Source organism: Carcharhinus amblyrhynchos, chromosome 17 (genome assembly GCF_965287045.1).
Source record: "Carcharhinus amblyrhynchos chromosome 17, sCarAmb.v2.hapA, whole genome shotgun sequence".
NCBI classification, from domain to species: domain Eukaryota; kingdom Metazoa; phylum Chordata; class Chondrichthyes; order Carcharhiniformes; family Carcharhinidae; genus Carcharhinus; species Carcharhinus amblyrhynchos.
The window spans coordinates 16,234,338-16,261,957 of record NC_137340.1 but is presented as its reverse complement, the minus strand read 5'-3'; the positions used below and the strand labels follow the sequence as shown (position 1 = coordinate 16,261,957).

General features: G+C 42.6%; 1 protein-coding gene across 1 annotated transcript in view; it reads right to left on the bottom strand.

Moving 5' to 3' along the window:
* Positions 1-27,620, bottom strand: part of LOC145354358 (myoferlin-like) — a 228,648-nt gene that overhangs the window by 60,421 nt on the left and 140,607 nt on the right. Inside the window, exons 47-48 of the mRNA XM_080205557.1 lie at positions 2,805-2,941; positions 195-283 (exon numbers count right to left, since the gene is read on the bottom strand). Coding sequence (XP_080061683.1) covers positions 195-283; positions 2,805-2,941 — 226 coding nt within the window. The remainder of the gene's footprint in view (positions 1-194; positions 284-2,804; positions 2,942-27,620) is intronic.

Genomic DNA, 27,620 nt, shown 5'->3' with positions numbered 1-27,620 from the left:
TGCCATCAATAGAAAATGTGATTCACAGCACATCCATATCAAATCCCACCCCCAGCCACCCAACAAGACACGTAGTTTATAGTTTAAGCTATGTGGCTGCAAGTTCATAGTTTTGCCAAAAAATGGATTGTGCAGGCCAACAGAAAATACATATTAACATTCAGACATAATTGATGCCAATCCAGTGAACTCACTTTTTGGGCTGTCGGGGAGTAATGTCAAATGGTGGCCCAGGTGGACCGAGACTCTTTGGGTAAACATCAACCCACATTTGAAGTTTTCCCTAAAAACAGGAAAAGGGAGTTAATATTTCTGACAAACATTACACAATCAAGATAATGTCCGATAACTATATCTGCACTACCCCACTATTTAGATTGGCATACTCAAATGACAGCATTAAATAATGCAAAAGAACGCAATGTCAGCTGTCTAGTTATCTGGCAAGGAACAAGTCAGAGCTCACATTACAAAATACAGATGAGAAGTTCTCTGCCAATTCTTCCATCGAGGTTTTTTTTTTATATAACCACTTAATTTCAAAACACTACATGCCAGTTCTCTATTGTAATTTTCAGTATTGTTCTCCAGAAGCCAAAGACTTCATGGGGCCCAGAGGCAATGTTGAGGATTCCCAGGCCAACTGTCTTCCGATTGTGTATCACATCACTGTACCTGCCAGAGAGACAGGACATTGCTTTGAATGGTGATGGGTGGTGCCTGGGACATTATCTGTCAGCTACAATTGTGTCAGGTTGCTGCTTGACTTGTCTGAGACACAGATGCTAGTAAGGACAACTTCGTAGAAGAAGTGACAGGGCTGGATTAGCTGTCGTCATTTCCTGTGCTTAGGTCAGCGCTGGGTGGTTCATCTGGTGTCAATCCTTTTGTAGTGAGGGAGAACTACTGAGTGGCTTGCTAGGCCATTAAAAACTCTGGAGTCACGTACAGATCCGACCAGGTAAGGACATTGGTGAACCAGATGGATTTTTTTTAAAAACAATTGACAATGGTTTCATGGTCATAATTAGACATTCAATTCCTGATGTTTTTATGGTGTTTCAATTCCACCATCTGCTGTCCTCTGAGCATTATCCTGGGTCTCTGGCTTACTAGTCTAGTGACAATACCACTCTGCTATCACCACCTCTCAAACATGACCAATTGTCTTCAAAATGTTCCAAATTGAATTCCACCATCCTTTCAAATGGAGTTTTCTGTTTTGACAAACCCCTTGAAATAAGAACCTCCTCAATCCACTCAAGGTTCTTGTCAGTTATTATAAATCTGTGATGTTGAGTTGCTCATCAAAACCCCTCATTATTTGAGTACCTATATTAGGTCTTCCCTTGACTTTTTTGGCCTTAAGATAGGAAAATAATCCCAGGTTCTCCAATCTCTGCATGTAGCAATTCCCTCGTCACGAAAATCACCCTAATAAATGTCTTCTATACCCACTCCAACCCTTCCTGAAGTACAGTGCCCAGATTGTCCACAATATTCCACCCGAGGCCAAGCCAGTAATTTGGAAAGGTCTAGCCTTGATTGTTTGTGTTCAATGTTCGTGTGTAGAAGCCCAAATCATTCCCCAAGCTTTCCTGATCATCAAGAATTTGTAGAAACACTTCCCTGTTCTCATCCTGCTAAAATAGTACTATTTACATTATTTTGCCTTCCCGTGTTATTCCTTCAGAGTGCATCATTTCTCACTTGATGTTAAATTGCATCCGCAATGAGTCTACCCATTTCACTTGACAACATCCTCCGGAAGCCTGGGATGATTATGCTGACCCATTTCTGGTTTTCTCTCATCAAGTGTTTTGAGAATGAAAGATTGGAGAAATGCACGTTTTAAAAAAAATGACAATATCCAGGTCAGGGTCTCAATCCCAACAGAAGCACAAAAAAGTAGTCAGTGCTTTAATAACTTGTGTGAAGAACTAAGAATGGTACAACACAAGAACAGGCTCTTCAGCCCAACCAAACCTGTGCTGACACATGACACCTTTCTAAACTAAAGACCTTTTGCCTGTATGTGATCATATCCCTCTATTCCCTGTCCATTCATGCATCTGTCAAGATGCCTCAAACCTTGCCATTGTATCTGCTCCTACCAACTCCTCTGGCAGTGCATTCCAGACACTTGCCACCCTCTACATTAAAAAACCTGCTCCTCAAATCCTTTAAAAACTTTCCTCTCTTATCTTAAACCCATGTACCATTTCTACCAGGGGAAAAAGACCGACTATCTATGCGTCTCAATTTTGTAAACTTCTATCAGGTCACCCCTCAACCTCTGGACATTCAAGTGAAAATAAACAAAGTTTGTCAAAATTTTTAACATCCCCCACTGCACTGGCCCCCTTAGTAGGGGATATGGGTGACAGTGGTTAGCACTACCACCTCAGTGCCAGGGATCTGGGTTCAATTCCAGCCTTGGGTCACAGTGTGGCGTTTGCATGTTCTCCGTGAGTTTCCTCTGGGTGCTCCAGTTTCCACCCACAGTCCAAAACGTGTGCAGATTGCCCATGCTAAATTGCCCTTTAGGTTCCCAAAATGTATAGATGAGGAGGAATTAGTGGGGCATGGGTGGGATGCTCTGTTGGAGAGTTGGTGCAGAATCAAATTGGATGCACTGTAGGGATTCTATGATAGAAGTTGAAGTGAGTATGTTCACAATTTGATAAAACTGGAATTAAAATTCCAGTGAAATCTGGGTCTCAACTTACTCCTTGCACTGTACAACCAAATCAAACTTATTTTGGTCACATTTCATACACAGTAGCAAAAATGAAAAGTGGAACCTGTGAAAGGTTGGGTTGGTAGGTGCTGTACAACGTCCTCATTTCAGTGTGCTCTGGTACAAGACCTTGCTGTCGTAAAACATGAAGGGCGAGCCGTTCTTCCGCAGGTCCAAGGTGGACATGAGTCTTGTTACTTTCTGTATTAAGACATTGGAAAAAAATGGTCATCTGCAAGCTCAGTGGTTTCAAGATGAAATTAAAGTATGAAGTAGGGAATAATGTTAATTTATCTCTAGAGCAAAGGGTTCCTTTCATCCTTTTCTTTAAGCTACAGAGCTTATTTTTTAATAGTTCATTTCTTTTACGTTCCCCATTGCATCTTAGCACCAATACATGCATCTTGAAGTGTAGCAGCAGAAACTGTACAGTCTAATCTCAGTAGAGACCAATAACAATTTTGTCACTATTTTGTTTGGAAATGCAGAAAAGCCCAAGTACTTACTGAAAGAAAGAAGCCACAAAGTTCATGGTTTAAAATAAAAACTGAAAGTCAAAGATCGCAAATATTAACAATAGCATTATCTTAACATATTTAATGCAACTTAAAAGTTCAATGAACCCAAGCTATTTTAAACCCAATTTATTCCACATCCATTTGGCTTCACCCACAAAACTCAAGTTAGATGCTGATCAAAAATTGGAAGATTAACCATGGTCTGAGGGCTGCTTCAAGGATTCATTTAAAATTTGATATTTCCTGTGCCTTCTGCTTACTTCAAGATTTCACCTTCAAATCTCCTTTAACTGTCCCATAGTGGTAGACTCCAAAATTCACTTTGGGTGTCACTAGTGTCTTAAGCGTTGCCAACTTGAGTCAGAACTTTCCACAGCTCTAATATGCTTGAAATGTTGAAGTTCTGCATCTCAAATAGTCACTCCTCAGCTTGGCTATCCCAGAAGTTCAACTCAGTGAGTCCTTCTGTGAACCAGATTAAACTCAACCAGGACCCAGAATTTCAATTGATTTCTGCTGGAAAAAATGTTCCAAGCTTTGCACTCAGCTTGCTTTAAACCTGCCACTTACCCACCAACATCCTCTAATTAGCTTAGAATCATAGAATCTACAGCAGAGGCAGCCATTTGGCCTATTGAGCCTGCACCGACCACAATCCCACCCAGGTCCTATCCCCATAACCTCACATTTACCCTACTAGTCCCCCTAAAGGGCAATTTAGCATGGCCAATTAACCTAACCGGCACATCTTTGGGCTGTGGGAGGAAACCCATATAGACATGGGGAAAATGTGCAAACTCCAGAGTGACTGGAATCGAATCTGGGTCCCTGGCGCTGCGAGGCAGCAGTGCTGACTACTGTGCCAACTTCTGTTGACCCTCGTTTCGCAGGCAAGTTGGTCACGTCATTTCCAAAGAGAACAACTTCTTAAAAAAGGGACCATCAATCCAATATAAAAGGAACTCTCCACATGCGCCATTGTAACAGCATCAAAAAAGGGAAGCATGATAATTGTATAAAGTCTCAATAACTTTTGTATCCTTCTTATCATGCAACAGCCTTCCCTTCGCCAACCAAAATTACTTCTCCACATTGTTTCAGTATTAAAAATGATGAATCCACCAACACACCCAGTTGCCTTTGAAACATCTCCTCAGCCAATTTATTTTCTTTCACGGTATAAAATGTTTTCTCTCCAATATACAAGACTGATTTGCCTGTTGATCTGTTAAGACTCAAATCTTTCTACAAAGGAGTGACTGCAACATGTATCCTGCTGTATTATGGTCTATTATAAAAATTTAATGAGCTCGCAATGATTTCCTCCATCCAAACCATTAACATAGATGAGGAACAGCAGAGGGGCAACTGCTGACCTGCATCTCAACCCTTCATTCAGGCATCACAGCTTGCATACAACCTCCTTCTCAATAGGTATTCACATCCATTATCCATACTTGACAGCAGTGGCCAGCGTGACTGTGGTTAGAGGCAGGTACCCCAGCTTGATGTTTCTCCTCCTTGGCCCAGCGACACACAAACCAAGCTTCCCAATCTCTCAGCAATCTACCTGTCACAGATGCATTTGTCTACAATAGTATTGGTCGGTGTGACCATCGCACAGTCCCCTCGTGAAGATAATGTCCCGTCTTCACACTGAGCAGATGCTCCATTGTGTTGTGTGCCACTACCATCGTGCTAAACGGGATAGATTTCCAACAGGTCTAGTAATACAAGACTGGGCATCAACGTGGACCACAGAATCGTACTCGACCACAGCCTGTAACCACATTGCCTGGCATATCCCCTGCTCTACCATTACCATCAAACCAAGGGATCAACTCTGATTCAAGGTGGCTGCAGGGGGCATGCCAGGAACAACACCAAGCACACTGAAAAATGGAGGGGTCAACCTGCTAAAGCCATAATGTTAGGACTCCTTACATACCAAACAGATTAAGCAGCTACCAATAAACACAACTAAACAATCCACAACCAATGGATCAGATCCAAGCATTGTGGTCGTGCCATATCCGGCGTCAATAATGGGTCCTGGGGGAGGAGCGAGAGCGAGAGCGAGAGCGAGAGCGAGAGCATATTGCTTTGTGGCCTGTAAATTGGATGCAGATAAAAGGCCCAACAAGAATTTCCACTAATGTCTGATTTGCCACAATTCTAAGAGAAAAAAAATACATGAGAAAACACATCTGGAAGAATGTGGTACTGATATTGGGATTCTAGGACATCACTGCAGGACTGCCTCAGGATACTGCCCTAGGCCCAACCATCTTCAGCTTCTTCAATGACCTTCTTTCCAAAGTCAGAAATGGGGATGCTTGCTGGTAATGTATAATATTCAGCACCATACACCACTCTTCAGATACTGAAACAGTACATGTTTAAATGCACAAGAATTGGGCAATTGCCAGGCTTGGGCTGACAAGTGGCAAATAACATTCACACCACACAAGCACCAGGCAGTGACTACCTCTAACAAGAGGAAATTTAATCATTGCCCATTGACATTCAATGGCAACATCAAAAAATCCCCTCACTTTTAACATCCTGGGGTTACCACTGACCGGAAACTGGACTAGCCGTAAATACTGTGGTTACAAGAGCAGGCCTGAGGCTGGAACTTCTGTGGAGAATAACTCCACTCCTGACTCCCCAAAGCCTGTCCACCATTTACAAGGCTCCTCAATTACCTGGCTGAGTGCAGCTGCAACAACACAAGATGCTTGACACCAACCAGGACAAAGCAGCCCATCTACAAACGTTCACTCCTGCCATTACTGATGCACCTTGTGTATCATCTTAAGGAACACCTTCCAAACCCCACGACAGGAACCATCTAGAAGGATAAGTTCAGCAGACACATGGTAACACCACCACCACCTGGAGCCTTTTTTCATCACCCTAACTCGGATGTCCATCACTATTCCTTCACCGTAGTTGGGTCAAAATCCTGAAACTCCCTCCCTAATAGCATTGTTGGCAGACTTACACCACGTAGAGTGCAATGGTTCAAGGCTACAGCTCACCACCACCTTCAAGGACAATTAAAGATGGGCAATAAATGCTGGCCTAGCCCACAACCATGAATGAATATAAAAAAAATCTCAATGAACACGATACAATTCAGGGATGGAATTTGCACCCTGCTGTACATGGTTTAGTGATACATTAGGCGGTGTCTTTACCCATTAAGCCATCAGGGACTACTGGAGAAATCATTTTCATCTTGATAAAAGGGACTGGGTAAGCACTAGTGATCTGTATCAAATAGATGAGTGAAATTGAAACCTAATTACGTGTGTCTATTCACTGCTCCACACCCTCATCTCAACTGTCAGCTTCTCCATTGATATTCATGTGCAGTGTGCATGGCCATGAAAAATGATTGATGGGATGAATAAAATAAATCAAAACAGATATTCTGCCTCATGCCACAGATCAGACTTAAAGGATTTATTTATCAGACTACAAGTACAATCATATCTGACAACATCAAGTTTCCCTCCAATTATTCCTGATTTTTCCACTTCTGTTTGATCTTCATATTTTATTAAATACTTCTCTCAGAAGCCATCTGCAGATTTGAACAAACTGCAGGGGGTTTTGAAATCTATACTCGTGTTAAACCGATCATGATTCACTCAATATTACCAACCACCTTGCGTTCAAGCGCTGGGCCCCTCACCGATGCCTACATCTGTGCTATTTCTTTTAATCTGTGATCTTGTCTCTCAACAGATAAGAAATGTTATGCAACAAAAACAGCAAATCAATTTAAAATATGGGTCTCTAAACCTAAAATGTCAATTAAAATAAAACAAAAACAGTCTTTCCCTCAAGTCATTGTTCTGTGGGCAGCTACTTTTTCACGCAGCTGCCTTTAACTCAAAATGATATTCCTGCTTCCAATGGCTGAAGGGTAGATAAGAGCACAGCACAGATATAAGATGGTGATTGGCACAGGACCCAGAGGGGACATGAGGAAATACTTTTAAAAAAAATGCAAAGAGTGGATCTGCAATGTACTGCTTGATAAGGTGGTGGATACACATTTAATCGTCACATTTAAACAACAATTGGATAAGTATTTAGAAAAACAGCTAAATGAAAATAACTGGATTGTTCTGTCAAAGAGCTGGCACAGATTCAAGGGGCTAAATGACTGCCTTTCTGTGCTGTACCACTAATAGAGAGTATTTGTGCCCAAGCACAAAAAGCCATAGAAATGATACAGCATAGAAGGGGGCCTTTTGGTCCATCTTGTCCATGCCAACCCAAAGACACCCTGGTGCCCTTTCTAATGATGTGGGGATGCTGGTGTTGGACTGAGGCAAACACACTAAGAAGTCATCTCACAACACCAGATTAAAGTCCAACAGGTTTATTGTAGCAAATGACACCAGCTTTCAGAACTGGCTGTTCCTTTGTCAGGTGGGTGGGAGTTTCTAATCCCATCTTTCTGCAAACGGCACATGGCCTTGCAAATTACGACACTTAAGGTGCAGATCCAAGAGTTTAAGGTCTCTACCTCCTCCAACTCGGGCAGCAAATTCCAGACATCCACTCCCCTCTGTGTAAAAACATTTTGCCTTATGACCCTTCTAAACCTGCTGCCACTTAGCTTGAATCTAGGAGCCCTTGGTTTTTGAACTTGGGAAACAGGTTCCTACTGTCTACTCTCTCCTTACCCCACACAATGTTGTATTCCTCCATCATGTTGCCCTGAAGTCTTCCCTGTTCCAAGGAACAGCCTCTTCTCACAGCTACAATTGTCCAGCACTGGCAACATTCTACCAAATCTTCTCTGCGCTCACCAGAGCAATTACATCCTTCCCGTAAGGTGGTGACCAGAGCAGCACAATACTCTATTGTAGCCTTGTCAGTGTCTTATACAGTTTCATTGTAGCCCTATTTATGTATTTTGTACCTCTGCCAATGAAGGAGGGCAAAGAATGTCATGCCCTCCACACACTTCTAAGATTACCTGTCCAGAAATTGGCTCTGGGTATATATCTTGCAGGAAGTCTCTTGTTTCCACATTTTTATACTTCAGCTTTATTATGCTAACCATGCAACAGATGGTTTGTACGTGGTAAAATTAAGCTGTACTGACTAAATAGATAAATTATAAATGCCACCTGTTGCAATGACCATCTTGAAATATCTGCAGCGTTCTTTTGACTGTATTGAAGCATTTCAGATTGCAGTAGGTCCCTGTAGAAAGCCTGAATATCATTGCATTCTTTGATGACCACTTTTGAAATCATACAATGATCACAGAAACCCTACAGTGCAGGAGGCCATTCAGCCCATCGAGTCTGCACCAACAACAATCCCATCTAGGCCCCATCTCAACATATTTACCCTGCTCATCCCTCTAACCTACACATCCCATAACACCAAGAGGCAATTGAGCATCGCCAATTCATCTAACATGGACATCTTTGGACTATGGGAGGAAGCCTGAGCACCCAGAGGAAACTCACGCAGAGTCGGGGTAACATGCAAACTCCAGAGTGACCGAAGCCAGGAATTGAACTGGTGTCTGGAGCTGTGCAGCAGCAGTGCGTTGCCCCACTGTTTGTAATGTTCTTACAGATATTTTGCCAAGTGTAGAAGACCAATTATATCATAATACAAGCAAAATACTGCAGACGCTGGAAATATGAAACAAAAGCTAAATGCTTGATTAACATAGCAGGTCAAACAGCTCCTGCGGCAAGAGAAAGAGTTAACGTCAAGTCCATATCACTCTTCTTCAGAAAATTATTAAACATTGGCTGAGATTCTCTGGCCTCCCAAGCACAGATTCCTGTCAGCAGGAGGTGGTGTATTGTTTGTTAGTGGTGAGATTCTCTGGTCCCACTACTGGATTGATCTCAATTCCCATTGACAGGCTGGCTGGCAACACATAGGTGAGAGTGCGCTGACAGGATTGGAGAATTCCACCAGCGTGAACAGTCGGAGAATTCTGGCCAGTATTTCAAAACCACACAAACCAAATTGCTTAAAGCATTTAACTTACAGATCACATTAATTCAGTTGATAGTGGTGTTCTTGACATGTGTGACCTCTTGAAAATGGAGGGGAATTGTACAGATTCTCTATCCAGGAAGGTTCTGCCTCAGTGAGACTGAGAACATGATATGATTGAAGATAGTGAGGGTTATGTCATTGTTTGACTCTCTGCTACTGTCCCATCTGTGACATGTATTGCAAACCTGTGCAGATCGTACTGGCACATTTTCAAGCCCAGAAGGTGGTGAACACATTAGTACAATCTAATCTGAAGGCTCTGCACGCATTCGCACTGAGACTACTCATCTGAAACCAAAGTGTATCTTCCTATGCTGTGCATTAAACAGAGTTCTTGATTCCTGTTCCACTGCTGGGATCTGAAAGGAAATGGTTAACTTTCCAGTATGGGAGCATACAGCTTTTAAAAGCTTGCAGCACATTTTTTTTTTAAATATATGGAACATCTGCAGCTTTCAGACAGCTGCCAAAGCACGAGTTAAAATAAACTGGTGAAAGGAAGCTGCCCAGTTCATGGAGAGGGCAGAAACGATATAGTGCAGCAAGTCCCTGACATTGCACACAGGCAGAAAGCCTCACCCCCCCACCCTCCCCAGCTGGCCGCTACAAATCTCCCTCTGGATCAGCAAAAAGAAACGCACTTCACAACATTTCACTCTCCTTTTAGCACCCATTATCTCTAACTTTTCATACTCTCTGGGTTCATTCACATGTCAAACTGACCTGTCTGCCTCGTACATCTGCCCACTCTTTACTGCTCGAGTACGGATTTCACTCTGATGAAATCCAATGGGACCTGCTCAATGTTGGAACTGGATTCATCTTTCCTCTTATTGTTTTAAGTGTCAAAGACACAAAATAGCCCTACAAACAGCATTGAGAATATCCCAACAATAGGACACGTAGAGTTATCTAGTTTGAGACATCCACCCACAATCCATTCCAATGTAACTTGGAGCAATCTGAACATTAATGGGGTGACATGGCTTCAGTGCGTACGGGTTTATGAACTTGGAACCAAAGCGCAGAGATCTTTAATGCAGATTGTGTGCATGCATGTGTGTAGCTGACACCAACATAAGCCATAGAAGTACCACGGAGCAACTATACTCACTCAATTCAATCAACATTAAAAAATGCAATGGGTGTATACTACTGGTTCAAATATAATTCTGAGATTGAACTTTTGATGCACTGCTCAGTGGCTTATTTTTACAAATTGTGTTTGGGGGGGGGCGGCGGGTGGGGGGTACTTCAGGAGAAGCAGCAGGACACCATGAACTACAGTAAAATGTTAAACGTGCCTTGTTGGGTAGGTACTTACGTTTCCTTGTGGTCACCACCAGATCTTAGTTCTGGCTTTCACAGCCACTTTCACTGTAAAGCAGTGTCTTTTTAGAAGTGGAAATGCCTTCATTCAGGCATTTTCACCTGTCAGATTTGAGGGAGTCAGTATATCCTAAAGCAAGTGATGAAAATAGAAGGCAATGTAAATCGGGTAATACGCAGAGATCAGAAACATGTAACCCTCATTTGGAATACTGTGCAAGAGTAAAACTGGCAAAGACTTCCTCTGGGGAAAACAAACAGCATTTTAGGATTAACCTGATTCAAATTGCACTAAGGTCTGAAAGTGCAAACAACGTAAGCCATCTTGAACAGGAGTTGTGCTCTAACATCTGCTTTGTCACAAAGCAGAATAATTGTGCTATGGCTCAATTTTTGTTTTAAACTCATTCGTAGGACATTGGCGTCATTGGCTGGTGAGCACGTATTACTCACCCTGAATTACCCTTGAACTGAGTCGTTTGCTCGACTATTTCAAAAGGCAGTTGAAAGTCAACCACATTACTCTGGAGTCATATAGGCCAGACAGATAAGGATGGCAGCTTTCTTTCCCTAAAAGGGCATTAGTGAACCAGATGGATTTTTCCAATAATTGACAATGGTTTCATGGTCATCAGTAGATTCTTAACTCCTGATTTTATGGAATTCAAATTCCAGCATCTGCCTTGATGGGATTTGAACTGGGTCCCCAGAACATTGGTTGAGATTCTGGATTAAAAAGTCTAGTGATAAAACCACTAGGCCATCACCTCCCAAATGATAAATCCCATGGTACAGCATAGTACAGAACAGGGACTTACCCTGGTCAAGTTTTGTTGCTAGGGTCTAATGCAGCATAATAGCTGTGGGGTTCCAGGGTACCAAGCTGTGGGGTTCCAGAAGCTGTTGTACAGAGGATGGATGGAACCAGTCAGGTACGTTTCCTAGTTAGAAACTGGTGCTCAGTCTTTCTCAGCTAGGAATTGCTGCTGCATGTCACCAGCAAAGACAGATACTGTACATCTTTTCTTGGCAGACAATGTCCATCTTCTCTCTCAAAGAGAATCAAAAAGGTCCAGTGGACTTGCAAACACAAAAATCACAGCTTTCAGGAAGGTGGGCAAGGGAAGAAAGTTGGCAAGAACATCCACACACAACCAATGTCATACTAAACTATGTGCCAGCATAAAATAGAACTTCCCTGCACATCATTTACCCCACAGTCCAAGGTTCAACTCTAATTATAAAGACAGGATAAAGATGTTAATTCAGGTATAAAATGTTGGCCAATCTACCAAAACAAAACTCAATAGGAGAGGCGATGGCCACATGGTATTATTGCTAGGCTATTAATTCAGAAACTCAGCTAATGCTCTGGGAACCTGGGTTTGGATCCTGCCACGGCAGATGGTAGAATTTGGATTAAAAAAGACCAATAACTGATCATCTGAAAAACCCATCAGGTTCACTACTGTACATTAGGGAAGGAAATTTGCCCCTAATTTGTTCTGGTTGACATGCGACTCCAGAGCCACAGCAATCTGGTTGACTTTAAATTGCTCTCCAAGGGCAACTAGGAATGGGCAAAATGCTGGCCAGCCAGCAACATCCATGCCCCATGAATAAGCTTCTAAAAAAAAAGTTCTTTTAATATCAAGGGGTTTTTTTTTACACTCAGGATGTGCCCCAATTTAACATCTTAGTAATAAAGAATGGGATTCAAGGCTACACAGTGCTACCTCAAATGGCATTGTAATTCACACTAATCTATAAAGCAAAGCAGTGATTTGCTATTGTGTTACATAATATTTAGGCTGTGCTCCATAGATAACAGGTTTGCTGTGGAATGCCTCAATTTGTGCTGTGGTTAGTATGCAATTTTTGTTGGTCCTTAGATACTAGAGAGAATCTCACTGGAGTTTGATTTCAAGTAGACCTGGGAAGAGGGGTTTTCAGTTATAAACTTGCATCTCTCCCTCCTGTGCCTGGGAAGTACCAGGACACATGGATCATAAAAAGTAAAATGGACCATTGTTCAGTGGTTTATTAGGTGGAGGATTTCAACCAGGAGACAGTGATAGGGTCTGTTTGACATTGGCTGTATTGCCAGTGAGCAGAGTGGAGGGGGAGGAGGAGGGTTGTTTGGGGGTGGGGGGGATTGAAAATTGATGACAGTTGCTTTGCCAAGTCAGAAGTGATCCTTCCAACTTCAAACTTTAAGCAAGTGCTGTTGTCAAGTCATTTATGTCTGGTTGACAGTTGAGTAAATGAACAGGTCAAACCAGTGGCATTACTTGTAATCAAAAAAATACATTGAGCTAGGCATGCCAATATATCCTGATCTCCCAAAACATTCCCCTCCTGCCTACCTTCACTGCCCCACCAAGAAAGGCTGACTAAATTGGCTAAAAAGAAAGTCAGTTCAGAATGCAAAACATTGATCTGTACTTTAAATGTACAAATACTAAAATGCAGAGTGACCACTGAAGCATCTTTGCTTCTTTGGCAAAGAGACCCTGTTAAATAAGTGTGCATATTGGGTTACCATTGGATCAGGTTCAACTGTGATGCCTCCCAATGTTAAACAGCACACAACTACCACTTGATAGATTTACATACAGTGAATTTATGGATGATAGCAGAGGATGATCACTGAGCCTTAGTCCCACTATCTTTAGGAAAGGTTGGGGGCAGTTCCCCAAGAAAATGAACATGAAGGAAGGTTTTGTGAAGAATTCTACTTTAAAAACAAATTTAAAACTTTTCAATATATTCACAACAAAACACAAAGGTTTCAAAATTGAGGTATGAATATTGAACCTTTGACAGGAATCAGTCTTGAAACGGTCAAAACACCCATTGTAAATAGGAGAGGCTAATGACAAGAACATGAATCATAGAATCCTACAGTGCAGAAGGAGGCCATTCAGACCAACTCTGCACCAACCACAATCCCACCCAGGCCCTATTCCCAAAGCCCTTCATATTTACCCTAACCCCCTGACACTAAAGGGACAATTTAGCACAGCCAATCAACCTAACCTGCACATCTTTGGAGTGTGGGAGGAAACCCATGCAGGCATGGGAAGGATGTGCAAATTCCACACAGGCAGTGACCAGAGGTCAGAAGTGAACCTGAGTCCCCGACGCTGAGACAGCAACGCTAACCATTGTGCTGCCCCTTGTTCCTTAAACGCAGGAACAGCTCAGGTTAACACACTTAGAGAAATTAAATTTGCTTTCTTCCAACAGTTTGTTGGAGATGGAGAGTTTGGTTTTGGAAAAAAAAACTACAAAGAATCCACAAATCCCTTTTGACATTACACCACTGTGCTGCTGCAACCACTTTCCACAGACCTTATCTAGCGGTTAATACACAGGCAAAGATATCACTGATCTGCCCTCAATTTCACCTTTAAGCTGTTATTGTGTTGCAGTGGGTCATGTATTTCAAGATAATTTTCCATATACTGTACACAAAGATAAAACCTGCCAAAGGAAAGAATGAGCACAGCGTCAAAAGGCAGACAGAAGATCAGGTTGCAGCAAGCCAGAGGCAGAGTCTGGCAGCACATGGCTCCTTTGCATGAGTTTTATTAAAGCTGTGGAATATGCCTTTTCAATAAGGACTGGTATTTTTCAGCATGAGTATTCATTGTAAATTAGGTCAAAGATTTCAAGTGTTAAGTAGGTTCAGAAACGGCACAAAGCTGCAAAAATTAAGTTGTTTCCCCCAATAGGCTTTTCCTTCAATGCCACAGGAGACTTCCAGTATTATGAGTTTGTGGCATTTTCAGTTTTCACATTTCATCTGGCCAGGCAGCTTTTGAAATTGCATCACTTCCAAATACAAATCATTTATTTGCCATCTAGGAAGCCATGAGAGTTGTACCATCTGTACAATTTGCCGATGACTGCGCCCTGTATACCGGCTAAGAGCCAGAGATGCAAGTCAGTATGGACAAAATTTTCCACGGCTTGTGACAATTTTGGACTCACCGTCAACATTAAAAAGACCAAAGCCATGCACCAGTCTGCTCCTCACACTGTACACAGAACCCATAATCACAATCAAAGGGCAGAAGCTACAGGCAGTGGACCAGTTCACTTATCTTGGCAGTACCCTCTCCCAAGCAGTGACTATTGATGCAGAAGTTAACTGCAGAATAGCAAAGACAAGGTCTGCTTTTGGTAGACTGTGCTCCACTGTATGGGAACGTCGAGGAATCAGCCCAGCAACAAAACTGAAGGCGTACAGCGCCGCGGTACTCACTACCCTCCTATATGCCTATGAAGAAACGTGGACTGCATATCAAAGGCATGCAAGACAGCTCAATCATTTCCACATGACTTGTCTTTGCAGAACATTACACATCAGATGGCAAGACAGAGTACCAGTCACTGAAGTTTGAGCACGTCTACCAATCAGTCCACACACGGCTGGTGAGAGTGCAGACCTGGTGGGCAGGTCATGTTATACTTATATCAGACAAGCACATACCCAAGCAACTCCTTTTTGGGGAACTCTGTTGGAAGATGCTCGCATGGAGGGCAGAAGAAATGTTTCAAAGACTCACTCAAGGCCTCCCTGAAGTCACTTGACATTGACATAACCACTTGGGAAACACTGGCACAAAACCACTACCTGGTGCTCTCTCATCCACAAAGGCTGTCATGCTTATGAAGCAAGGTGCATTGCTGAAGCACAACTTAAGCGTGAGCTGCACAAGTCCAGAGCCACCAGCGCAACAACTACAGTGTCTACACAAGTCTGTAGAATAGTGCCAGGACATTCCATGCCCAAATTAGACTGGTCAGTCATCTTTAGACTCACTACAACCAGCCTCAAAATGACTAAATGGTGTCAAGGTCCCCATCGATGACAATGAACAAACAACCAGGAAGCCGTGAAGCACAAGTTTCCAATTTCAAAATTTAAGCTACAATTTATGTCCCAACTCATTTACTTGGTGAATCCAGTGCCATCATTTAGATGGAGGGGTAGCAGTTAGCCAAGTATGTCAAGCTGCCTTGCTTGTTAATATTAACTGACTCAAGGATAGCTTCTTCCCTGCTGCCAGACTTTTGAATGGGCCAACCTCAGTAAGTTGATCTTTCTCCACATCCTAGCTGTGGCTGTAATGCTATATTCTGCACCCTCTCCCTTATGTATAAGGAGTGGTATGTTTTGTCTGTATAATGTGCAAAAAACACCACTTCTCACTGTATTAAAATAGATCCAACAATAAACCAAATCATAAGCCCCATCAAGGGAAGCAGATCTATAATCAGCCAAAAAAGGAATGGCTAGTTCAGGATGCAAAACACTGATATATACTTTAAAATGCAAACCAACATATTCAAGTGCAGAACAACCACTGAAACATCTTTGCTTCTTTGGCCTTCTAGCATTGAAGCTTGAGCAGTTGGTCATTATGTTTGCACTGAAACTAATGCGCTTGAGTCTTACAGATCAAGATGTTCAAATAGTAGAGCTTCAGAATTGGGTGTAATTCGTATTCAGGCAGCAATTGTGGCTATTTTTAAAGAATGTTTCTTCCCCTCACTACATCCCCCAGAAGTTCCTGCTCGTTTGTGTAGTGATAAAATCTACCATGCACCACTAATCAGATATTAAATATCAGTTTTTAAAATATGTACTAACTTGGTAAAACTTGACTACTACTGTTGAAAATGCTATTACAAAAAAGTATTATTAAATCAGTGTTAAATCACCGCCTGGTTTTAAAGTGATCAAAAATGACTTACAATGTACAAAACTTCACTCAGATTGGAACAAAACAGTAAACTTTCAATTCATTCTAATCCTTTCCGAATGTGCCTTGCATCCAAAAAAAACCCAGCTGAATATTGAGCCTTCAAGGCTTACAAACGAGTGGGATTTGTGAAATCTCCTAGTGTGTTTAATTCATCCTGGGATGCGGTCTTGCATCTAATGCAGTTGTTTTAATACTACCACAAGAGATTGTGGAAAAAGTTAGGCTGAACACAATTTATGTTCAAATTCAACAATCTGGTATGCTGGTTACACGTGTCTTAGACAAACTGAGCCAGTGCAAATGCCTTTTGAAAATGATTCAACGTCTTAAAATACTGCATGCGGTATTAAATGTATTGATGTTTTCTTCCCAAATTTCTTCACAGAATAAAAGGATTCAACTAAAATACAATTCAAATTCCCATTCCCCACCCCTCTCCACCAAAACTCCCTAGTGTTTTTCATGTATTCACATCATACTCCTCCAACTTTTAACAAATCTAATGCAAAAATTGGGTAGTTTCAGGAAACCCACTAATCATAATCATGGCACATAGCTCATGTATTAAAACACAAGTTCCATTTGCTAGATTGAATACCTCAAGAGGGAACATTTGGAGATAAGCAATGTCTTTTCTGCATTATCCTCTGTGACAATTCTCCAACAACCAATGACACCGCCCCCCCCAAAAAAAAACGACTGCTTGAAGGGTATCATTGATAGACATAAGCACCTACACATCTGGCTATACTTTAGAACATGCTATAAAGGGGAGGCAATGGCCTAGTGGTATTATCGTTAAGACTATTAATCCAGAAACTAAACCAATTGTTCTGGGGACCCAGGTTCGAATCCCATCATAGCAGATGGTAGAATTTGAATTCTATGGAAAATATCTGGAATTAAGAATCTACCGATGACCATGAAACCATTGTCGATTGTCGGCAAAACCCATCTCCTTTTAGGGAAGGTAATCTGCTGTCCTTACCCGGTCTGGCCTGTATGCAACTCCAGAGCCACATCAACGTGGTTGACTCAGCTGCCTTCTGGACACAGGCAGCCAGGGATGGACAATAAACAGTCAACCAGCATCACCCATATCCCATGAACGAACAAAATATAAGAATGTAGGTACTGAACAGTGTAGTGTGAAAAGGGACTTCTGAGACTGGCTTAGAGTTTACTAGTTCCTACCTGTCAAGATTCCAAGCTTTATAACAAAGTCTTTACAACTAATCATATGACAGTTGGTACATGAACTATTTACATCTAACTTTGGGGTGTACAAAATAATAGGCATTGAACTGATCAGGGCCATTCTTGAATTTAACGAACACTAACCTTATTTTTTCCTTCCCCCTTCATAAAAAAGGCACAGATTCTTGGCTCGGGTACATTTTCCACAGCAATCCATGCACACAAGCCAGGCAACCAGTGCTATCATGTTATTCAACTGCAGGGGCATCACAGCAGAACCCCGATCTGATAGGAGAGGGCATTTTTTTGGGGAGAAGATAGAGAGGGGGATAGAAGGCAGAACAGAACTGCCCAGCCCCTGCACTAGACGAGCAGCTGAGTAACCGTGTGGAGACTAATTTTAACATCCCAACAACCAGCCCTGTTGAATACAGCCACAAATCTCCCTAAAGCAAGGAATGCCCCAGGGTGCTCAAACGAAAAAAGTTTGCATTTTATACAGATACTGGAGTCAGGATTCTTGCATTGGCATGTGTTCCAAAGCCAACAATTTCTACAGCCGACATTAAGTTTAATAGTTGGGAGAACAGAATTTGAACTGAACTGCAAAGATTCGGAGCAGCAGTGCTCAGACAGTTGCGCGATTCGAGTTCCAGTTACCCGAATGTCAAAATGTTTCGAGCACATATCAAAATAAGACAAATGAATAGAAGTTGTGTTGTTCTCGAAATTATTATTGTATTACCCTGAACTGTTAGTGAACCCATCCTGCTTATAAAAGAAGCAGCTGTTCCTGTGACTAAATACCATGGTTCACTATAAATTGACCCTGAATTAAAGAGTAAAAACTTCCTCCTTGCTACTACCACTATTCAAACAGTCTGGAGATAAACAACAATTGAAGTTGGGAGCAAATTGCACCGCAGAAGCTGACTATACTGCCTTGACAGAATTATAGCAAGAGTGATACTGCGTCAAATGACCTCAAAATTTTCCCTTGCCCAAATGTAATGTGTCTGGCCTGCCAACTTTAGTACAAACAAAGGCTGATTGTAATGACTCCTAAGCATATGAATTTAGAAACATTAACCGACATAAATTCTGCACTTTCAAAGCTCCATGTCGGAGCTCTAATGTAGTGTACTTATTCACATTCTACGCAAGTCTCCCATTAAATCATCAGCTCAGGAAGAAATTACTTTGGCCCATTTAAAACCCCAGTTCTCTCCCTTTAATTACACACTTTCTCGGAATCGTTAAATCTCCTTGACAAAATGAGGTTCGAGATCACTGCCGGTTCGCTTCACATTGTTTGGCTTGTGCAATTTTGACTCCGATCAGGAGCAGCACTGCCTCGAATGTGCCAGTGGATAGTTCAAAGGCTCACTACTATTCCCAGGTCCACACCGTCTAACATCAAAATTATTGGTCAGTATACTGATCGGTTGAATTTGAGTTCTGATTAACTCATCCTTCACACCCTCTGGACTACAGTCCAAGTTAGACGCACTGAACCCAGTGGAACAGTAATTGGAGAAGGTGGTTTTGAGCCCTTCAGGTGATTAAAGATTTTTGGCTTTTTTTTAAATCTAGGATTTCAACATGATCATTTTGCATCAATTTAACTCTTCTTAAATCCCCCAGAGTCAGTCAAATTGCATTTACCACTTCGTGACAAGCAAAGCCCACCCAAGTAACATTTGAACATCTTCACCCCCTCTTGTACACTAAATCAGTAAACTCTGGCTAAACTCCTCATGCTTATGTCACACTGAAATGTTGAAAATTGTTGGACAAGAAAAATACTCAGAAGATGCGAGCGATCCTCACTCCTTAGGGAGGTTTATAAATTATAGAAATACATTACAAGATTTGAACAGACCCCAAACTTTACAGCTTCCAAGCCAATGCGCATTGCCAATTTTGACTGTGGGTGTCCTGATTGATTCGGAGAGAAAAAGTACTTCTCCATCCACCTGACTATGTCTACTCAAAAGTGCAAACGGAGACTGTGTTTAACATCTTATCTGAAGGACAGAAACTCTAACAGTAAGTCATATTAGGCTAGGTTGCATGCTCGTGTGGCTACAGTGGGACGCAGACCCAGGAACATCTGACTCAGAAGGTCAGAGTGCTGACCCAAGAATGCCACTTGGATTTGAAAAAATCCCAACTGCCATTTTGAATTGAAAATGACCCCAAGTGCTTTTTTTTTTAAAAAAACACTGCTGCAATAGTACAGTTCCAGAGGAAATCAGTGTAAATGACCTTAAGCTCACACTCAACCAAGCAGGATTCTGATCAAAAACACTTCAAAAATGAGCCAAATTCCGTTGTCCTGCCCATGTTTGCTATCAGGCATTTGGATGGAGATGACCCAACTTGAACAGCACATTCTTAAACGTCTTTGCATCAGGTGCATATGCACAGGATTCACACTGTTGCTGTAGGGTTAGTTACCCTGTGGAGGATGGTTTAGCTCAGTTGGCTGGACAGCTGGCTCATGGTGCCCAGCAATGCCAATGGCATGAGGAGTTCAATTCCCATATCAGCTGAGATTATTCTCAACCTTCCCTCACCCGTGGTGTGGTGACCCTCAGGTTAAAAATCACCATCAGATCACCAGTCAGGTCCCCCACCCCAGCTGCAGATTATGAAATCGGTTTGAGGTACCAGTAGCAGGGCAATTTGACACAAACAGGACCCTGCACAATTACTGAACCACTTCAATGATAAGAGGGATGTCAATATAGATAAATATCATTTCAAACTATGGTGTGATCCTAAATGAATTTGGGAATATCAACACACAACGTTTAGAAAGTTTTGATGACAGCAAGCTAAACGGTGTACATTTTACTGCCAACATTAAGCATTCCTAAGAGCAAAGGGAAGACGTTGCATGGTAATCAGTACTACTTTGTGGGCCATCACTTTACACGTACAGTGAGCAAATTGAAATACCAGAAGATTACAAACTCCCATTTACCAGCCACTAAATACTCTAAAACCACTTTGAAAGCACTAATGCACTTGTTGCTGAAATTTCAGCCCTCCAGTTCAGACTCTGATGTGAACCAATTTCTGTTGTGGGTAAGCTGGCCAGGTCATGTGAGGACCATGTGGAGAAGCAATTAAGAACGAGCAGGCTGTCCTTAAAAAAAAAACTCCTTCACTCAACTACATACAAAAAGATTTTGAACGAGATGCATAAGGAACAGGATTGTATAACATAAGCACTGGTGGTTTGAATTCCACATTAGGTCAAACACAAATGCTAATAAAATGTGATTGCTTTGCCAGTGGAATTGGTGTTATAAATACATTTGGAATGGTTCTAATGCATTGTTGGCTCTCACTGGTGTTTGTCACCCATTCCAATGTAACATGTGGATCTGAGTTATTTGACCATTTAGTGGTTATAGTGGGAAGAAGAGTAGACAGTGTGGACAGCCACTACGTAGGCACTTTACACCGGATTGGTTTTAAAGTTGACCCTTTTAGAAGCGGCACACCAACTCAAATGGATTAAAAATTTAACTGAGACACGCAGTTGGCTGCATTTAAACAGTTCAATTAAGACATTTGTGTCAAGTTTGTTTGGGTTAAAAAAAAAATCACAAAACAGACTCTAAGCTTTATCTTCCCACTGGCAAAGTATCATATTGAATATGCTCAAGTATGTGGAATGTGGTAGAATGATGTACAAGGACCAGACTTGGTGGCTAATTAACTTGACACGAAACTGGCCTGTAAAACAGAAAAGCATATTTGATTCCTATTTGTGCCTTAAGTGATTTTCTGAAACTAGATGATGTTCAATTTTAAATGTTTCTTCAGACCCTAAATATAAAAGGAATGATTTAAAGCAGAGATGAATATTTCTCAAGAAGGATAAGATTTCACCCCCAGATAACAACATGTCAATTGCTTGCAGTTGACAACATCTCACCATATTCTGAGATCAGTTAGAAACTGGGGAAAGTAGGATGAGGCAACAGAATTATATTTGAAGCAAAAATGAAGTTTAAGCAATTGATTGTGAACATCCAATATAAAAAGAAACATCAATTTTCCCATTAGGGCATTATTTAAAGCATTACAATTTCTGAAAGATATTTTCAATTCAATGTAGTTGCGATCTTGTTGGTTATTCAACTCAAATTCAGATTCAGTACAGAAACTCATTTCTGACCTAGATTTCTACAGATGACTGATATTTAGTGCCTATTAGTAACAGCCTATTTAGCTCTGAATTAATCTGTCAATTTTACACAATACAGTTGGCAAATATGCTGCAACTGTTGAAATGACGCACCAACAATGCCTCTACTTTCGCAAGTGGTTAAGGAAATCTGGCATGTCCATAGACTCACCAATTTTTACAGATGCACCATAGAATGCATCCTTTCTGGATATATCATAGTTTGGTATAGCTCCTACTCTGACCAAGGACACAAGCAGCAAGAAAGGGTTATGAACGTAGTCCAGTCCAAACCAGCCTCCTGTCCATTGACTGTCAACAATTCCCACTGTTCCAGAAAAGCAGCCAGCAAAATCAAGGACCTCACATACTCCGGACATTGTCTCTTCCACCTCCTTCTGTTGAAGGTACAAGAGCCTGAAAACGCATACCAACTGACTTAAGAACAGCTTCTTCCCTGCTGCCATCAGCCTTTTGAATGGACCCATCATACATTAAACTGATCTTTCTCTACACCCTATCTGTAACTGCAACATTATACTCTGCACCTTCTCCTTTTTCTCCCCCATGTACTGTATGAATGGTATGCTTTGTCTACATTCAGCACAAGAAACAATATTGTCACTTAATATACAGTGAAAAGTAATCAAAAAAATATGGAATTTCAATCCAGGAGATTGGCAACACTACACAAATGGTGGCCGTTCGCTTATGATGGTGGGAAAGATGGTGTTGCTGAAAGACACAGGGTCACAACCCATAGAAAAAAAGTGAAATCTGGTTACTGAATATTGTTGTTTATAAAACAGCTGAGTTAAAATGAATAGGAATCTGGACTCAAGTTTCTGGGGAGACTTCCTGCAAATTGTGCATCAGCCATGCTGATTGTTAAGTGTAGTTTTGAAGGGGACTGACCAAATCTTGTCACTGACTTATTTACCCTCTGGGATAGGGATCATTATCACAGGTGGCAAATGCTACCAGCCATGCCAATGATATCTAGGCCTTTTACCTTTCATAGATTTTTTTTTAAAAAAAGTAGACTGATACTGGTGTATATTGGAACAGGATGCAGCATTATAACAATAAAAACATGTCAGTGAACTACAATTTACCCAGTTGCTCCTCTTTGAACTTTTACTCGCTAGGTGACCTGATGTTACCTGTCACCTCTGCACTCTTGAAAGCCCCTTCTGGTTGCAATTAGCCACACTGGTGGAATCTCAGTTCAATATCTCAAATGATTTGTTTGGTACAAATGGTAGAAGCCTTGCTGGTTTAGGTATCCAGGAATTACAGCATACTGAGACTGAAAATGCTCTGCACTCTCCAGGGTTATCATTCCAGCTCTGCTTTCATATTACTGTAGATGTAATGTAAGTGGAAGTGATACACAAAGTTGAGCTAACCACCAACCCGTTAGATTTGTTGAAACATTTTGATTATGTCTACTGGAAGCTTCTTCAAATGCATCACGACTTGTATACATGGGCCCCAAGTTTCATTCTACAAATCAAGCTTCTCAACCATTTTTGTTCTTGTTTAAGGATAAATCACTTTATAACTTAATGTGTATATATTAAATTATATAAAGGGATTCAGCATTAAAAACCTTCATTTATATCACACTTACGATCTCAGAACATCTTACAACACAAACAATAAAGCACTTTTCAAATAGTCACTGTCATAAAATATAACAAATGTGGCAGCCAATTTGGACAAAGTTAAATAAACAGCTATCCCTAAAACAGCTTATACGTTGACTGAGTCAGCAGAAGAAATCCACTATCCTTTAAATAGTGCTATGGCATCATGTAGGCCCATCTGGATGGATTGGATAGGACCTCAACTCATTATCTCATCTGCATCTCCAACAGTACAGCATTCCCACAACCCTAACCACAAGGCTTGGGCCATAGCTGAATATATTGCCCAACCTGAATTGCCATCAAGCTGAACTGCCGCAATCCATTGTGTAGACACAATGCATGATGTGGGTGGAAGAGGGTTTCAGCCCAATGACAGTGAAGGAACAGCAATATAGTTGAAAGCCAGGATGCTGAGTAGCTTGCAGAGGAACTTTGTTCCCATGTATCTACTACCCATCTTGTTAGTAGTGATTGTGGGTTTGCACAGTGCTGCCAAAAGGAGCCCTGGTGAATTGCTGCAGTGCATCTTGTAGATGGTACACATCACTGCCAGTAGCAGCAATGAATTAATATTCAAGTTGGTGGATGGGATGATAATCAACTGGGCTGCTTTGTTCTGGAAGATGATGTTGAGCTTCGGAGTATTGTTGAAGCTGCCCTTGTCCAGGCATGTGGAGGATATTCCCTTTCACAATTGACTTGTGCCTTGTAGAGGCTTTGGAGATGTCAGGAGGAGAGTTACTTGCCACAGAACTTAATGATGTGCTATTGTAGTCACAGCACATGGCTGGTCCAGTTTGTTTCTGGTGATGACAAATGGCCCATGACTTGATTTTTGCAGAAAGTTTTTTTTTGCATTGGAAATAAATAGTTATAAAATCATTTAAAAACAAACATGAACCTCTGGTCAGCTACGATGGGGACAGGTATGCAAATCTGTGCTCTCAATAGATCAGGCTAATCAGCTCCAGGTTGCAGTGCATAATGCATACTGAATGTCACCCCACATGCTTTCCAGTAGCTCTTGCCTACTGTCAGTGTAGACCTTCTCCCCATTGCTAACTAAAATTCAGATGCTACACATGCTCAAAAGAGACCTTGCAGTAATCTTCAAGATTAAGCAAGACTATCCACCATTTTAACTCCATTCCTATTTTGCTTCCAAAACGTCAAAGTACTCATCCTTGTATTCAAAGAGGCAGTCCATCAGGTATCGTTTGAGAACTTGGCTCGATTTATACCCAGTGAACACAATAAAGTGCGAACCATGGGTTAAATGTACAAGGCTGAGGAAGTCCTTTTTGCATCCTTTAAATTTGCAGCTTCCCCTCTGATAAATCACTCAATTTATAGAAGCTCAGCCGACAAGCATTGGCGACTAATATGACTTTGGTTGGGGGCGAGGTGGAGTAAACACTCGAGTCCAACTCAATCTTGTTCTGACAAGCTCATTGTTCTCCGGAGCATTGAACCTGGTGGCTGTGGCTGTGGTGAGTGACTGATTTAAAGTGAAAACCGCTTTTTTCCTGTACTTCCGGTTCTCGGGGCTTGTTAGAGTGTAGTTTACTTCCGTACCGGAAGTTAGGCCAGGGGATAGTCGTTAAGGGGGAGCGGGGGGTATAAAAAAGGGGTAGCAGTATAGAGCGGGCAGCGGAGTGAGTGGGAAATGAGTGAGAAGGGCTTTGGCTTGCTGGGCTTAGGCGAGTGCAGGCTTAGAGAAGGTGAGAGTCAGATTCCTACCTTGGGCACTTACAGGAGGTTGAGACATGGCAGGGAATATAGGGAGGAATGTAAATTGCGTCCGGTGCCACATGTGGGAGTTCCTGGTGGTGTCACGGGTCCCCAAGGTACACATCTGCAGTAAATGTTTAGAACTGCAGCGATTGAGGGCCCGGATCAGGCAACTCGAGGGGCGACTGGAAGATGCGTTTCTAGTTAGGGAGAATGAGGAGATAATGGCTGGGAAACATGAGCAGGAGGAGGTCTCAAGGGCGGAAGAGAAGGGAGGATGGACGACTGTTAGGAGGGGAAAGAGGAAGAAGAAGAGTAGTCAGGGTCCCCCGGCCTCCCCGGAGGCCCCCCAAGGTTCGTCGGCAGGGGCACAGAAAAATAGGAAGGAAGGGGAGACTGATTTAGAGGGACGGAAAGGGTCTGGTAAGGTGATAGTGGTAGGGGATGGGAGGGTCCGAGGGATTGATAGGAGGTTCTGTGGGCAAGGGCGCGACTCCAGGATGGTGGTCTGCCTCCCTGGAGCAGGGGTAAAAGATATAATGGAAAGGGTAGAGGGAATTTTGAAAGGGGAGGGGACCCAGGCAGAGGTCATAGTACACGTAGGGGAGGGGGATATAGGAAGGAGGAGTAGGGGAGAGGTCCGTAGGCAATTTAGGGAGTTGGGGGCCAAACTAAAGGGCAGGACCTCTAGGGTGGCACTGTCTGGGTTGCTGCCCAGTATGAGCAGGGCTAAGAATGACGAGATCGTGCAGTTGAATGCATGGTTGAGGGACTGGTGTAGGGTAGAGGGGTTTACTTATGTAGATCATTGGGAGGTGTTTAGGAGAGAAAGGCAACTGTACAGGAGGGGTGGGGAGGATTTGAACGGGAGGGGGACTAGTGTCTTAGCAGGGAGGTTAGCTGGGGTGTTCAGGAATGATTTAAACTAATAGGGAGGGGGGGTGGGGAGGTGGCTGGGAGAGAGACGGGTGAAAGGAAAATTATAAGGGAGAAGGTGGTTCCGAGGGACATTTGTGGGTTGAACTGTGTCTGTTTCAATGCTAGGAGTGTGGCAGGGAAAACGGATGAGCTTAGGGCCTTGATGTTTGTGAGGCAGTTGGATGTGGTGGCTGTAACGGAGACGTGGTTACGGGAAGGGCAGGACTGGCAGCTGAATGTTCCTGGGTACAGGTGTTTTAGGTGTGACAGAGGAGGGTTGAAGAGAGGTGGAGGGGTGGCACTGTTAGTCAAGGAAAACATCACAGTAGTGCAGAGGGAGGGCGATATGGAAGAGATAGGGATTGAGTCGCTGTGGGTGGAGTTGAGGAATAAAAAGGGAGAGATCACACTGCTAGGGGTGTACTATAGGCCACCCAACAGCCCAAAGTCAGTGGAGGAGGGAATTTGCAGGGGCATTTTGGACAGGTGCAGAAAGAATAGAGTGGTTGTAGTGGGTGATTTTAATTTTCCCGGAGTGAATTGGAGGGGGCCTAGAGCTGGGGGTACGGAGGGAGAGGAGTTTGTGAAATGTGTTATGGAAGGGTCGCTAGAACAGTATGTAACTTGCCCGACTAGGGGAGGGGCTATACTGGATTTAGTGTTGGGAAACGAGCCAGGGCAGGTGGGTGAGGTAGAGGTAGGCGAACATGTGGCGAACAGTGACCACAAGTCCGTCTACTTTAGGATAAAAATGGAAAGGGACGAGTGCCGTCCAAGCGGGAGTGTGCTGAACTGGGGAAAGGCGAGCTATGGCAGGATTAGGAGGGAGCTGCAGCAAACTGACTGGGAGGGACTGTTAGCTGGCAAGTCCACGGTTGGCAAGTGGGAGGCTTTTAGGGACAAAATGAAATGGTTGCAGGGGAGGTTTGTTCCGGTTAAGCGAAAGGATGGGAAAGGTAGGATTAGAGAGCCGTGGATTACGGGGGATATTGAAGACTTGGTTAGGAAGAAGAGGGAGGCGTATGATAGGTCAAAACAAATGGGTACGGAGTGTGCGCTGGAGGAATATAGAGAGAGTAGGAGGGAGCTAAAAAGGGGAATTAGAAGGGCGAAGAGAGGGCATGAGATGGCTTTGGCCGGTAGGATTAAGGATAATCCTAAGGCATTTTATTCCTATATTAGAGGCAAGAGAGTAGTTAGAGGGAAAATTGGTCCTCTTAGGGACAAGAGTGGAGAGTTGTGTATTGAGTCGGAGGGAATGGGGGAGCTCCTGAATGAATACTTTGCGTCAGTATTCACGAAGGAGAGGGGTTCGGAATCGTGCGGTCTCTTGGAGGGAGCGGAGGTTCAGTTGCAGGATATAGTTATTACGAGAGAGGAAGTGCTAGGGCTTTTAGGTAGCGGAAGGACGGATAAAGCTCCGGGGCCTGATGGTATTTATCCCAGGCTGCTTAGGGAGGCGAAAGATGAAATTGCTGGGCCTCTGGCGCAAATCTTTGT